The sequence below is a fragment of the Arabidopsis thaliana genome, chromosome 5 (assembly GCF_000001735.4).
Source record: "Arabidopsis thaliana chromosome 5, partial sequence".
In the NCBI taxonomy this organism is placed as follows: Eukaryota; Viridiplantae; Streptophyta; class Magnoliopsida; order Brassicales; family Brassicaceae; genus Arabidopsis; species Arabidopsis thaliana.
In genome coordinates, this window is record NC_003076.8 from 553244 (window position 1) to 566440 (window position 13197).

A 13197-nucleotide genomic window follows, 5' to 3' on the forward strand; every position below is an offset into this window, starting at 1 on the left:
AGCATCAAGGTTGACCAAAAAAATAAAATAAATAAGCATCAACAACACATTCACATAGACCAACTAAATTGAATGCTTAAGATTCACTAGGCTTTTGATCAACATTAATTTAATAAAAACTTCCAATTTATCTCTTCAAATCTAAACCAAATTTGAAACTTCCAATTCATGAAAGCTTTGAGATTTTTTTTCTACTTTCTTTTCACTAATAAAAACCCAAAGAAAAAGAGATTGATTTAATAGCTTTTTATCTCTTCAAGTCTTTTGGTCTTGCTTAAACTGGAGTTGTCACCAGATCTCGTCGTGGAGAACACTACATGGAGAGATCAATTTTGTTTTAGGATTTTGTGGGGGAAAAAGATTTAGATTTTTTTCTTTTCAACAAAACAAGGGTAAAATTGACTTTAGTCTGTGTTAGAAATGATAAATTCAACAAATGTCATAATAAAAAATGGGTTTCTCGTAATTGATTAATTAATTATTATCGTTGGTTCCTTCTCTAAGTAATTTTTATGTTATGCCATTTGGGAAATACTTCCCATTTCAAACAACAAGTCATGTTTCACCTACGAGATTGGAAGGGAACAAACACCATAACCAAAATAAGAGAGAAAATGGCAAACTTTTAATTTTATCCGTCATCGTAGCTAAACTGGTATAGAACCAACCATTGTTCAAAATAGTACTAACCAAAAAACACCACAAAATGGGCTTCTTTAAAAAAGCCCAACATAAAAAGTCTTAACAGATCAAAAAAAAGCAAGTAAAAGAGATAGAGATAGGAGAAAGAGAGAGGTCAATGTCCAACAAATTAGTCGACCTCCTCGATCTTAGGTCCAGCACCGCCTGAAGCAGGGGGAGCATCATCGTCCATACCAGAGGCACCTGGACCACCGGCTTCACCACCAGCTCCTTGGTACATCTTGGCAATGATTGGGTTGCAGATGCTCTCCAATTCCTTCATCTTGTCTTCGAACTCATCAGCCTCAGCCAACTGGTTACCCTCGAGCCATTGAATCGCCTGCTCAATAGAATCCTCGATCTTCTTCTTGTCTGCAGCCGGGAGCTTCTCACCAATCTTCTCGTCTTGGATGGTGTTCCTCATGTTGTAAGCGTAGTTCTCGAGAGCGTTCTTGGCTTCAACCTTCTTCTTGTGCTCCTCGTCTTCGGACTTGTACTTCTCAGCCTCTTGAACCATCTTCTCAATCTCATCCTTGGAGAGACGACCCTTGTCATTGGTGATGGTGATCTTGTTCTTCTGTCCGGTGGTCTTGTCCTCAGCAGAGACATTGAGGATACCATTGGCATCAATGTCAAAGCAGACTGTGATCTGGGGGACACCACGAGGAGCTGGAGGAATTCCGGAGAGCTCAAATTTACCAAGAAGGTTGTTGTCCTTGGTTCTGGCTCTCTCTCCTTCGTACACCTGGATCAACACACCGGGTTGGTTGTCTGAGTAGGTGGAGAAGACTTGTTCCTTCTTGGTTGGGATGGTTGTGTTCCTTGGGATCAAAGTGGTCATGACACCACCGGCAGTTTCCAAACCAAGGGAGAGAGGAGTGACATCGAGCAATAGAAGATCTTGAACCTTCTCGTTTCCTTCACCGCTGAGAATAGCTCCCTGGACAGCAGCACCGTAGGCAACAGCCTCATCAGGGTTAATAGACTTGCAAAGCTCTTTGCCGTTGAAGAAGTCCTGGAGCAATTGCTGAACCTTAGGGATACGGGTAGAACCACCAACAAGGACAACATCATGAACAGTGCTCTTGTCCATCTTAGCATCACGAAGACACTTCTCAACTGGCTCCATACACTTCCTGAAGAGATCCATGTTGAGCTCCTCAAATCTAGCACGGGTGATGGTGGAGTAGAAGTCGATACCCTCGTATAGAGAGTCAATCTCGATGGTGGTCTGAGCAGTGGAAGAAAGAGTCCTCTTCGCTCTCTCACAGGAAGTTCTCAACCTCCTAAGAGCTCTTGGGTTACCGGTGATATCCTTCTTACTCTTCCTCTTGAACTCTTGGACAAAGTGGTTAACCATTCTGTTGTCAAAATCTTCCCCACCAAGATGGGTGTCACCAGCAGTTGCCTTCACCTCAAAGATACCCTCTTCAATGGTAAGAAGAGAGACATCAAAAGTGCCACCACCAAGATCGAAGATAAGAACATTCTTCTCTCCAACGCTGGTAGCCTTTTTGTCAAGACCGTAGGCAATAGCGGCGGCTGTAGGCTCGTTGATGATTCGCATAACGTTCAAACCAGCGATGACACCAGCATCCTTTGTAGCCTGACGCTGAGAGTCGTTGAAGTAAGCTGGAACGGTAACAACGGCGTTCTTGATTGTGACACCAAGGTAAGCCTCAGCAATCTCACGCATCTTAATAAGAACCATGGAAGAAATCTCCTCAGCTGCGAACTCTTTCTCTTCACCCTTGTATTCGACGTAGATCATTGGCTTATCGGCAGGTCCGGCTTGAATCTTGAATGGCCACAATTTCATGTCACTCTGAACAGAGCTGTCAGAGAAACGACGACCGATCAACCTCTTAGCGTCTGCAACAGCCAAATAAAAAACGGATTTAGTAATAAATCAAGCAATAAAGATCTGAAGCATAATCAACAAAAATAGCAATAAATATCTAACAAACTTACAAATTCCAAAAACCAACAGATACTACTAGTCCAAGCAAGAAATTACTAAAATAAGCATAGTTGAATTAATATAAACAGGATCTAACCGATAAGATCTATAGATGAAACACTAAATCCAACATATACGATTGTTATCCAGATCTAACTAGATCTAACTACATCACGACTACGATGAACGAGATCTAGATTTCAAGTATAAGAGAGCTAAGAAAACGAGACACGTACCGAAAACGGTGTTAACGGGGTTCATGGCGACCTGATTCTTAGCTGCGTCACCGATCAACCTCTCGGAGTCGGTGAAAGCAACGTAAGATGGCGTGGTTCTGTTTCCTTGATCATTAGCAATGATCTCAACACGGTCGTGTTGCCATACTCCGACGCAAGAGTAAGTGGTACCAAGATCGATACCGATAGCTGGTCCTTCTCCTTTACCCGACATTTTTATCGGAAGATTTGGAAACTACAAGGGATCTAAGAACAGAGACTGAGGAAAAAACTAGAGAACGAAGAAGACGAATAAGGCGGCTAGGGTTTGTATTTGGTAAGCAATAACGAAGGAAAAGATTTCTTTATATAGAGTTTTGGGTTGAGGCTAGAGTTTCCATCGGACGGTCAAAAATTGGTCGATGAGAGTTTAGATCTATGGCGCCAGGCTGTTTAAAATGTTTCGAGAATGTTCGATGGTTGTGAGGTAAAACCCTAATTTGTACACGTTGGCATTATTCAGTATTTTGATTGGTTTGTGAGAGGTACCATTAGTGCAACTTGTGTGGAGCGTATAGTCTCTCTTTCCACGTGCAAGTTGTTTTAATGCATTGATCTTCCTAAATATGCGGATCATAATTTTCCTTATTTGAAGATGTTAATTAAGAGAGTTCGGTTAGTTATTTTCCCTGTTTTATCTGTTTACATAATCTCCCCTTTTCTTGACAAAAAAAAAAGTTTTTCCTTCTTGTTGCTGTAAAAAAGGAAAAAAATAAATATTTTTGGTTGTTGTTGTAAAAAATATCTTATATTCAGAATTTTACATTAAAATCTTTTTAATGGGAGTATGATTTTATATGTTGTTGTCAAAAGGAAAAAGGCTTTTTCTTCTATTTCAAAGAATATTTGTTAATTTTCCAAAATCAGTAATTGTTCAGAATTTTTACATTATCCAATAATCCTTTTAATGTGAGTATAATTTAAACTTCATAAAGAATTTGGTAAAATTAAAACATAATCTGATTGAACCGCTTTTGGTTATCAATGGGACGAAATGTAATGGGCTGGTTTGAAACGGATAAATGAAATGGACGGTTCATATAGGCATTGTTGTGGCTTGATTTCAAAGCCAATGACTGTTGTTAGGTCCAGTTTCTAAGGACGAATCATCCAATCACTGGTTCTTTCTGAACAAAACAAAGAGCTATAGAGTTACGTTACTGTAGCCGAGACAGAGCCTGCAATCTGGTTATGCCACATACTAGGTTCTTTCTTAAAGTTGACTCACTCTATCCTAAGTTCTACTTACAAGGAGCTACAACAAATTGGTCATAACCGGAGAGCGTTCAAGGAGGTAATATCCCATCTTACTCTGTAGCAAGGCTACAAAAGGAGAGCTAAAGAACTAGGCTACAAAAAGAGAGCTAAAGAACTAACTATCTAGCAAGACTACAGAGCTATAGTGTAGAGATTTCATAACCGGTGAGCGTTCAAGGATACTTTGAAGAGAAGAGGTAATATCTCAACTAGCAAGACTACAAAAAAATGGAGATATAAAACTAACTGTCTAACAAGACTACAGAGCTATAGTAGAGATAGATACGTTCGACACTTAAGCATGAACATTCACATAAACTGTCTCGCTGGTCCCAGTAAGTTCTACTTACAAGGAGCTACAACAAATTGGTCATAACCGGAAAGCGTTCAAGGATACTTTTAAGAGGTAATATCTCAACTAACTCTCTAACAAGACTACAAAAGAGAGCTGTAGAACTAACTATCTAGCAAGACTACATATCTATAGAAGAGAAAGACAGGTGAAGACATTAAAGCATGACCATTTAGCAAGGAGACACAGAGGTTTAAGAATGAAACAGCTCTTTGTTCAAATAGTCTAGGGTGGTGCATTAGAAGATTGATGCAATAGACAATAAGTATCACAACAGAGGCAATTCAAACAACCTAAACTTGAGAGTTACCAAAGGATGAATGAGTATGTACTCAACATAATCACAGAAACTCCAGTGAACCAGACTGTATAAAGTTATAAACATAGTAACGGTATCACATATGACATAACATCATGGAAAAAACTTTGGATGCAGATAAAGCTAACGCGAATCAAGTAAACCTGTAGTAAACCATGATTATATGGAGAAATTCATTTTAGCTAACTCTTTTTTCTCAAATACCCGATAACTGTGATAGAAGTAACAGAGCTACAGAGAAGACCTGAAGAACTGGGAAATCCAGGTATACCATATTCGCCCATGTATGCAATATGCTCTAAACAGAAAACTTGCATACTAAAACTTGAATGATTGAAACACTACGAAAAATGAAGTCTTTTAACTCTTAATCCATCCAAAACCACATTGTCAAAATACATTGATTACTCATCTACTGGCGAAACATCACGACCTATAGAATGCTAAAGACATATTGATTCCAACACATTTATAAGTTTTTTTTTTGTAGAAACTAACAAAGATGAAACCTCATTCTCATTCGAATTTAGGCTCTGCCACCACGAAATGGTATGCAATGACCATTATGAAGATGAAAATCCCCAGAAAATTGGCAAAGAAGCCGAGGTCTTGGTCGTCAAACATCTGTAACACCACACACAATTAACAATATGAGAAGCTTGGTATCAGACTTAGACAAAACTTGTTAAAAATCACCCACCAATCTACACTTTCAACATCATTTTCTATGAAGATGGAGCACATAGTCCAACACAATTAGGTTCATACGTCAGGAACAAGTTTCTTTACCAAAATCACTAAAAGAAAATAACTTTGACGAAATCCAGACATGAGTATAACATCAAAAACATGGAATACACAAAAATAAAAATAAAAAATTGATTGAATCTCATAGCAGTAAATAAAGAAAGAGTTGCATCATCATCACATCTATAAGTAATTGATCATATGAAATAGATTCAAGCCTTAAGATCTACAAATTCGCTACCATCTGAGAATGACGTATCCAAGGTAAAGACCGAAAAAAACAAATCAAATCTCTGAGTGTTTTTACCTTTGGAGAGCTCAAAAGATACAGACTTCCTTCTTTGATTCTTCCCTCTATCGACTCTACGAAGCAGATCGAAAAAGAAGAAGAACTGAAGAATGACTCTGGTTAAAGAGGTGGTTGACTCAAAAACAAATCGTTTGGTAATATGGTAAACGACGTCGTTTTACTTCTCAAAAAAGGAAAAAAGAAAGTGTGGCTGCTGGGATTCGAGCCCAGGTCTCCACGGCCACAACGTGGAATTCTTACCACTAAACTACAGCCACTTTGTTGTACAGTCTATAATATTAATAATTATATTACAATATGTTTAATTGCTCGTCGTTGTCTCTTCCTTTCTTCTTCACTGCAATTGCTCGACGTTGTCGCTTCCTTTCTTCTTCATCATCCCCGACGAATAAGAGAACCAAATGGTCAAGCTTTGGATCGCCGATTCGTTCATCTGAAACCGGGTCTGGATCCGATGACCCGGTTGCATCTTTGATCCATGTGTTCCCTACCATGGATCCTGAGGTTCGTTAGATATTGTGTCGTAAAGTTTCCATTTTTGACTGATGAACAATGCTACTACAGTAATTGCTCTTTTCATATACTTTAAGTTCATCAATCTTCCATTTAAAAAGTGCTAAGTTATATTGATGTAGTTCCTTCATGAAATGAACTAGGTAACAGTTTTGTGTAGCTATTGATTGATATGTCTTCATCTACAGATTAACATTGTGATAACCAAAGCCAAAGCCCTGCATTGCAGAGAAACTTTGATGCAACATTAGCCTTTGTTACTTCTGTGTTGTGAAAAACTGAAAATTGGCGACAGTTTTGTGTAGCCATTGATTGCATAGAAACTTGATGCAACATTAGTCTTTGTTACTTTGTGACTTGTGTTATGAAAATTGGTGATCTTGGCTGTTATGTTTTGCTACAAAAGTCTTTGGGAGTTTATTGCTAATGTAGTCTTTGTTTTTTGGTGGGATCTTGAATTAGTTTGTCAGAGAGGTTATGAGCAACAAGAATTACGTGTTTGAAGAGGCAAAAGAGAGTTTAAGCTCAATTTTGTTCAATGGGGATTCTGATAGAACAGAAGCTGGCTTTTTTGATGGATCTGTGGAAAGTTGGAACGATGAGGATATGATCGATGGAGCTAAATGGGTTGATAGACTTGTATCCGAGATGACAAAAGCGATAAACATTGATGACATGAGGCGACGTGTTGCAGTGATCTTAGAAGCTTTAGAGAGTATCATAAAGAAGAACACCAACGCCTCGAAGAAGGTATAAATTGATGACATTGATAATGCTCAGGTTTTCTTGGGCCTAGATAATATAACAAATAGAGAGCTCCCAATTCATTGCAGCTTGAATATGCGTCGATGAAGGAGAGTCTACAGAGTTTGATCAATGATAACCAAATATTGAAGCGGGTCATTGCGAATCAACATCAGCGTAGCTCTGAAAACGAAGAGAAGGCCAAACAAGTACTGCATTTGAGAGGCGTGGTGGGGCAGTACCAAGAACAAGTTCATAAGCTAGAGGTATAACTAACTTGCCTACTAGAAATTCTCGGAATTATCAATCTTATAAATCAGCGGATTACTGATTTTCCCTTCGTTTTCGTTTGTGGATATCATTCATCAGCTTAGCAACTACGCCATGAAACTCCATCTTCAAAGGTCACAACAACAACAGACTTCTTTCTCAGGGAATTTGCCTCCAGACATCTACTAAAACTATATGATTGTTTACTACATAGTCATTTATAGTCATTAGGACCTTAAGAAGTATTATTAGTCAACTGAATTTCAAGTCATGCAAATTTTAATACTAAAGACTTTACTTGTATGGTTTGTTTGCAAATTGTTTTAGGGCAATTCTCATTAATAAAACAAAAATAATTTCTGTTTACAAATTTATAACCGAAGAAACCGCACAAGGATTAAACCAAACCTGTTATTTAAACCGGAGAATGTAGAAAACCAGGAAACGAGAACCAAAATACACAAGCTTTAAACCAAACTGGTTATCTAAACCGGATCAAGTTTTCCCCGCCAAAGCAATTTTCATTCCCATTGTTCCAAACAGTTTAAACCCTAAACTTTTCCCCAATTTTGCTCACTAAATCTCACGAATCTCTCCTCTCGAGAATCTCCTAGGGTTCCGATTATTTCTCAATTAAGATAGTATCCAGCTCGATGACGGAACCAAATCTCGACGAAGATGGTTCCAAGTCGTCTTTCCAGAAAACGGTGAGTGAGCTTCTTACTTCATCTCCTCGTATTTGATTCAATCAGTGTTCTAAATCCGCCTTTTTGTTCATCTGGGTTTTTCGAATAAAGGTGGTGCTGAGAGATTGGTGGTTGATAAAATGCCCAAAGGAATTCGAAGGGAAACAATTTGGTGTTGCTGGATTCGAAGAGTCCGTCGAGTAAGAGTGCTTTGGACTTTTCAGGTTTCTTTTTTTTTTATGAAACGATTTAGTTTTTGAATTCTTCGAATTTTGCCTTAATAGGACAAGAGCAATGCGTGTGTTTACATCTTCACCAATCACCAAAGCTTTGGATGTTTTCACACTCTTAGCATCTGATGGAATCTATATCACTCTCAGAGGTTTTCTTAACAAAGAACGCGTTCTTAAAAATGGATTTAACCCTGAGGTAATCTAAAGATTGCTTAACTTGTTGGAACTTGATCTATCTAAGAACTAAGGAAGAAGAACTGACTTTGATTTGTTCTTTCTCTTTTGTTCTGTGGTCTGGTCTTGGGAATAGATTTCTCGTGAATTCATCTTCGGGTTTCCTCCTTGTTGGGAACGAGTTTGTAACAGTTGCTTTGAAGGAGACTCTTTTGGCACTGATGTTAATACCGTCCCTTCGACTATCGAGAAAGGTTAGGTCTTGAAGCAATGTGTTTGTGTGTGTGTGTTTTTTTCTGATGCATCTATGTTTTATTGATATGTCCTTGTTTTATGATTTCTTAGCAGCTTGTCCTCCCATTTTATCACCTTGTAAGTACTCTAACAGGAATCTTAAGGATAATCCAGCTGAGAGCAGAGAGAAAAGCAATGTGACTGAGACTGATATTGCAGAGATTAATGATAAAGGTGGTTCTGGAGCAAGAGATATAAAAACTGCAAGGAGAAGGTCTCTTCATCTGCAAATAAAAAGGATACTTGAATCGAGTAAAGTCCGGAAGACTGCTAATGATGGAGATCATGGTAGTGAATTTTTGAATACGGCTAAGCGCGGTGATGTAGAAAGAGATGGATGTGAGGTTATCAATAATGAAGACAGTGAATGGAAACTCGATGAAAGTGAAGTCCAGAATCTTTGTAATGATGGAGATAATGGTAGTGAAGGTTTCATTAAGGCTAAGAGCAGTGATGTAGAAAAAGATAAGAGCGAAGCTATCGATAATGATGTGATATCTCCAGCGGTTGGAAGTGGTATTAAGCATACCGGTGCAGATAATGTTGATAAAGTGACAAGTGCAAGTGCTACTGGAGAATCACTTACTTCGGAACAGCAAAATGGTTTACTTGTAACAACAGCATCTCCACATTCCCTGCTTAAAGACTTAGCCAAGAGTAGCAAACCTGAAAAGAAAGGAATATCCAAGAAAAGTGGCAAGATCCTCAGAAGTGACGACAATGTAGTAGATCCCATGAATTACTCTGGGACGAAAGTCAAAAGTGCGGAAAACAAAAGGAAAATCGATGCGAGTAAACTCCAGAGTCCGACTAGTAATGTTGCAGAACATAGTAAGGAAGGTTTAAATAATGCTAAGAGCAATGACGTAGAAAAAGATGTATGTGTGGCTATCAATAATGAAGTGATATCACCAGTGAAGGGATTTGGTAAAAGGCTTTCTGGTACAGATGTTGAAAGATTAACAAGTAAGAATGCTACTAAAGAATCACTGACGTCAGTACAGCGAAAAGGTAGAGTGAAGGTATCGAAGGCATTTCAAGATCCCCTGTCGAAAGGAAAATCAAAGAAAAGTGAGAAGACCCTTCAAAGTAACAGCAATGTTGTAGAGCCTATGAATCATTTCAGGTCTGAAGCTGAAGAAGCTGAAGAAAACTTGTCATGGGAAAAAATAAAGAGGAAAATCGACTTTGATGTGGAGGTAACCACTTCCCCTTATGCCACCACTTACATGGTTATCCTCTGATATTCCTGTTTGAGTGTTAATGCTCTTGTTGTTATGTAATTCAAAGGTAACACCGGAAAAAAAAGTGAAGCAGCAGAAGACCAATGCGGCGTCTACTGATTCATTGGGACAGAAACGGTCAAGATCAGGTTAATAGAGAGTAGAAAATCTTCACTTCCAAAGGGCTCTGTTGAAAGCATTAGTTAAAAAAAGAATTTTGTTTAATGTTTTGCAGGAAGGGTGCTTGTGTCATCACTAGAGTTTTGGCGTAACCAAATTCCTGTTTATGATATGGTTTGTGATTTGATTTCCTTAACACTAGACCAACCATGGGAACAGAGTCTTTAACATTGTCTGGGTTTGCAGGATCGGAACCTTATCCAAGTAAAGGATGGTAGTGAGACTAACTCCGCTCCATCTAAAGGTTAGTTCTTTAAAGCTGTTTTTTGATGAAAACGGCTTTCACTATATAATACAATATTTGTTGTTTTTTTCTTTCTTCTTCTTGATAGGAAAAGGATCGGATTCTCGAAAGCGAAGAAACTTGAAAATCAAATAAACTATTTCAAACTTTCGTAATTAATAAGTAGGTTTATTATGGTCTCTGACCCTGTAATCATAATTAATAAGTAGGTTTGTTATGGTCTCTGACCCTGTCTGTAATCATTTTGTTGGTCGTGAAACTCTCTTAATATTTTAGTATTACTAGCTTCCTTTATTTTTTTTACAAAGTAAATTCATAGTGGATCTCGTTTGCTTCAAGCTCAAAAGTTTGAAACGACAAAGTATACGTAGTAAGAGAGTAGATAGAATTGTGTTTTGAATTGATATTTTAGAAGAGTTTTGAGTTCCACGGTACACACAATGCTTGTTTCTCTGAACTCAACTGCAAAAAGCTAAGAAGCTCACCAAGAGAAGAAAAAACAAAAGCTAAAGCTCGAAAATGTCAGACCCATTGACATTCAATCTAAAGATCATACTAATACAAAAGCATATCGGCACTAAAGGAAGGAATACATGTAGACATGCAATAGGTTTAATCTCCCCTTTCTAACTTGTTTCCATTGCCTCTTTGTGGTACTTGTCCAATTCAGCATCAAGATCCTCTGCAGATACGTTTTCATCACGTCCTCTTCCACCACTGCCACGACCACCACGTCCTCTAGCTCCCCTGCCACCTCTGAAATTACCACCGCCAAAACCACCACCACGAGGACGCCCCATAAAACCGCCTCTTCCTCTGCCTCTGTGGCATAACAGGTTATCCAAAATATTTAATAGGAGTACAAGGTTCGTGTAATCTACCTATCAGGATATACTTGGCCTAACCAAAAAAGCATTTCGTCAATATACTAACTCAAGAACAAAACATAGGCCATCTTAACAGAAGAACAAAACATAAGTATTTCATCAAGATACTAACTGACTTAGCAATAGATTGATAGACCCTAGCAAATGATACTATGAAGTTTCCATATTGAACAAAGTGTGGAAACAAGACAAACCTGAAGTTTCCATTGAAGTTGCCATTGAAATTGCCATTAAAGTTCTCATTAAAGTTGCCAAGTATCCCATTAGTAGGAAAAGGAATCTGAGCTGTAGCAAGAATGGGAAGAGCTGGAGCAGAAAGATTAGTCCCAACAATCTCTATCTTCATCAGTTTTCCATCCAACTGAACATTGTTGTAACGCTTGACAGCTGCCAATGCATCCCCACGCCTCGAGAAAACAACTTCAGCAGTCCCCTGAAAGCATCATTAAGTTTAATCATGACAAGACGATTCAATAAACAAATCTCTGAAGCACAATAAAGCTTATCAAGTAAGTACCTTTGATCTTCCACTCCTATCATAGTGAATCCCATATCGCTTAAGATCACCAACCTCAGAGAAAAGCTCCTACAAGCAAAACCATCTCAAGATCAGAAACAAAACCACAATTTTTCTCATAAGTAAGACTGGAACTATAATAAACTTCTAAAGCACAAACCTTGATATCTTCGTTGGAGACACCATAGTCTAAGTTTGAAATGTAAAGCTTAGTTCCAGTCTCGATAGACGAGCCACCACCAACAACAGCAGTCTGATGATGCCCAAAAGCCGCCGCCACAGACGCATCAGTCGCGAAGACGTCGTTTTGCCACATCGCATCATGAGCTTGTTGTTGTTGAATCGGCTGTTTTATTCGTCAAAGAAGAAACGAAAACAGATCTCAGCTTTTTTTGATTTCACAAAAACCCTAAAAGGAATTCTCTGATTCTTGAAGGAAGAGAAGGTAAAGGGAGAGATATAAAATCAATGGGCTGACCCTTGAATACGGCGCCGTTCTGGCTCCTACGCGGTTAGCAAACCGACGAGACGGACCGGAATTAGAACCGGAACCACCGCGACCACCGGTGTTATTGCCACCTCCAATGCCTCCTCGGCCGCGAGATCCAGTAGGTTTTCGATTAGATTTGATGATATCATCAAGTGACATATCTAAGCCACCTGACATCTTCGCCGGATCTTTTCTCCGATATCGAGAAATGTAGCTAGGGTTTTGTTGCTCTGAGATTTCAAAGATGGAATTACGCACCGCGAGAGTGAGAGAGAGAGAAACAGATATTATCTTCTCGGAGAATTACGATAAACACCTCAGCTTTAATCAATATTGTTTTGTTGCCCTTAAACTCTTACGTTTTACTAAATAGACCCCTGAGTTCTTAATGGGCCTTTTGGACTCATAAAAATCCAGTGGCCCATCCTCATTGTCCACTTCAACTTATTATATTTTTTTCCCTCCGGCCATTGTCATAATCAAAGATGTGGACAAGTACATGTGAAGCACACGCATTGCCTGTATGGGCACAGTATGTGACTGTATCACAACGTACATACACATTCACGTATTAATATTAGTAAGTCAACCCTTTTTTTTCTTTGTTTATCTCAATTTGGAAAACAAATCTTGCCTTGCTATTTAACAAATTACTTGTACCATGAGTGTTAAAGACATCTTTATAACCTGACCAGAAGATTTTATGTAGAATTCTAGACGAATTATGAAATTTTTAATGGTTAAGTGGACTTTTTTATTATATGATATACAGATTTGTATTCAAATGATGACACATTAATTACTATACAAAATATTTAAATATGTTGATAAAAACAAAATG

The 13197-nt window shown here is 38.4% G+C and overlaps 5 protein-coding genes, 2 long non-coding RNA genes and 1 other non-coding gene across 14 annotated transcripts; 3 read left to right on the forward strand and 5 right to left on the reverse strand.

The window, feature by feature from the left end:
- Positions 1 to 501: 501 nt before the first annotated feature.
- On the reverse strand, positions 502 to 3380 carry HSC70-1 (heat shock cognate protein 70-1). Of its 2 annotated transcripts, NM_001125684.1 has the most exons (3): positions 2878 to 3199; positions 1589 to 2553; positions 502 to 1198 (listed from the first exon to the last, which is right to left on the reverse strand). In NM_001125684.1, the coding sequence occupies exons 1-3, from the start codon at positions 3089 to 3091 to the stop codon at positions 812 to 814; spliced, it is 1566 nt and encodes a 521-aa protein (NP_001119156.1). In that variant the 5' UTR covers positions 3092 to 3199; the 3' UTR covers positions 502 to 811. The 2 variants fall into 2 exon arrangements, with proteins under 2 accessions (NP_001119156.1, NP_195870.1); NM_120328.5 differs by having other exon boundaries at positions 502 to 2553; positions 2878 to 3380.
- A 1661-nt stretch (positions 3381 to 5041) lies between these two features.
- Positions 5042 to 5992, reverse strand: AT5G02502 (Oligosaccaryltransferase). Its single transcript, NM_147833.1, has 2 exons — positions 5899 to 5992; positions 5042 to 5468 (listed from the first exon to the last, which is right to left on the reverse strand). The coding sequence occupies exon 2, from the start codon at positions 5466 to 5468 to the stop codon at positions 5361 to 5363; it is 108 nt and encodes a 35-aa protein (NP_680138.1). The 5' UTR covers positions 5899 to 5992; the 3' UTR covers positions 5042 to 5360.
- Positions 5993 to 6086: 94 nt separating this feature from the next.
- Positions 6087 to 6158, reverse strand: AT5G02505. The gene has a single exon. It is a non-coding gene; the product is annotated as a tRNA-His (tRNA).
- An 11-nt stretch (positions 6159 to 6169) lies between these two features.
- Positions 6170 to 7790, forward strand: AT5G02510 (UDP-glucose 6-dehydrogenase; the record flags this gene model as incomplete). 3 transcript variants are annotated; one of them, NM_001342655.1, is made up of 4 exons in its annotated part: positions 6170 to 6405; positions 6877 to 7164; positions 7248 to 7424; positions 7528 to 7617. In NM_001342655.1, the coding sequence occupies exons 1-4, from the start codon at positions 6199 to 6201 to the stop codon at positions 7615 to 7617; spliced, it is 762 nt and encodes a 253-aa protein (NP_001332545.1). In that variant the 5' UTR covers positions 6170 to 6198. The 3 variants fall into 3 exon arrangements, with proteins under 3 accessions (NP_001332545.1, NP_001332546.1, NP_195871.1); NM_001342656.1 differs by having other exon boundaries at positions 6294 to 6405; positions 7528 to 7790; NM_120329.2 differs by lacking the exon at positions 6170 to 6405 and having other exon boundaries at positions 6885 to 7164.
- Positions 7791 to 7935: 145 nt separating this feature from the next.
- Positions 7936 to 10899, forward strand: AT5G02520 (dentin sialophosphoprotein-like protein; the record flags this gene model as incomplete). Of its 3 annotated transcripts, none has more annotated exons than NM_120330.7 (9): positions 7936 to 8135; positions 8226 to 8314; positions 8399 to 8543; positions 8658 to 8775; positions 8870 to 10014; positions 10106 to 10187; positions 10274 to 10332; positions 10405 to 10462; positions 10551 to 10899. In NM_120330.7, the coding sequence occupies exons 1-9, from the start codon at positions 8082 to 8084 to the stop codon at positions 10595 to 10597; spliced, it is 1797 nt and encodes a 598-aa protein (NP_568101.4). In that variant the 5' UTR covers positions 7936 to 8081. The 3 variants fall into 3 exon arrangements, with proteins under 3 accessions (NP_568101.4, NP_001332609.1, NP_001332608.1); NM_001342657.1 differs by having other exon boundaries at positions 8867 to 10014; positions 10551 to 10597; NM_001342658.1 differs by lacking the exons at positions 10405 to 10462; positions 10551 to 10899 and having other exon boundaries at positions 7940 to 8135; positions 10274 to 10386.
- On the reverse strand, positions 9687 to 9932 carry AT5G00860. Its single transcript, NR_142446.1, has one exon. It is a non-coding gene; the product is annotated as an other RNA (long non-coding RNA).
- On the reverse strand, positions 10842 to 12682 carry AT5G02530 (RNA-binding (RRM/RBD/RNP motifs) family protein). Of its 2 annotated transcripts, none has more exons than NM_120331.5 (5): positions 12345 to 12682; positions 12027 to 12212; positions 11867 to 11935; positions 11544 to 11782; positions 10842 to 11284 (listed from the first exon to the last, which is right to left on the reverse strand). In NM_120331.5, exons 1-5 carry the CDS (start codon positions 12531 to 12533, stop codon positions 11089 to 11091), a joined length of 879 nt encoding a protein of 292 aa, NP_195873.2. In that variant the 5' UTR covers positions 12534 to 12682; the 3' UTR covers positions 10842 to 11088. The 2 variants fall into 2 exon arrangements, with proteins under 2 accessions (NP_195873.2, NP_001190207.1); NM_001203278.1 differs by having other exon boundaries at positions 11060 to 11278; positions 12345 to 12640.
- On the forward strand, positions 11264 to 11567 carry AT5G00865. Its single transcript, NR_142447.1, has one exon. It is a non-coding gene; the product is annotated as an other RNA (long non-coding RNA).
- Positions 12683 to 13197: the final 515 nt, after the last annotated feature.

Excerpts from the sequence above, each read along its gene's own strand:
- HSC70-1 (NM_120328.5), bottom strand. The coding sequence starts at position 3,091 with ATGTCGGGTAAAGGAGAAGGACCAGCTATCGGTATCGATCTTGGTACC. Across the intron at positions 2,554-2,877 it reads CCCCGTTAACACCGTTTTCG|ACGCTAAGAGGTTGATCGGT; the intron begins GTACGTGTCTCG and ends TGGCTGTTGCAG.
- AT5G02502 (NM_147833.1), bottom strand. The coding sequence starts at position 5,468 with ATGTTTGACGACCAAGACCTCGGCTTCTTTGCCAATTTTCTGGGGATT.
- AT5G02530 (NM_120331.5), bottom strand. The coding sequence starts at position 12,533 with ATGTCAGGTGGCTTAGATATGTCACTTGATGATATCATCAAATCTAAT. Across the intron at positions 11,936-12,026 it reads TCTCCAACGAAGATATCAAG|GAGCTTTTCTCTGAGGTTGG; the intron begins GTTTGTGCTTTA and ends TTTTGCTTGTAG. Across the intron at positions 11,285-11,543 it reads AACTTCAATGGAAACTTCAG|AGGCAGAGGAAGAGGCGGTT; the intron begins GTTTGTCTTGTT and ends GTTATGCCACAG.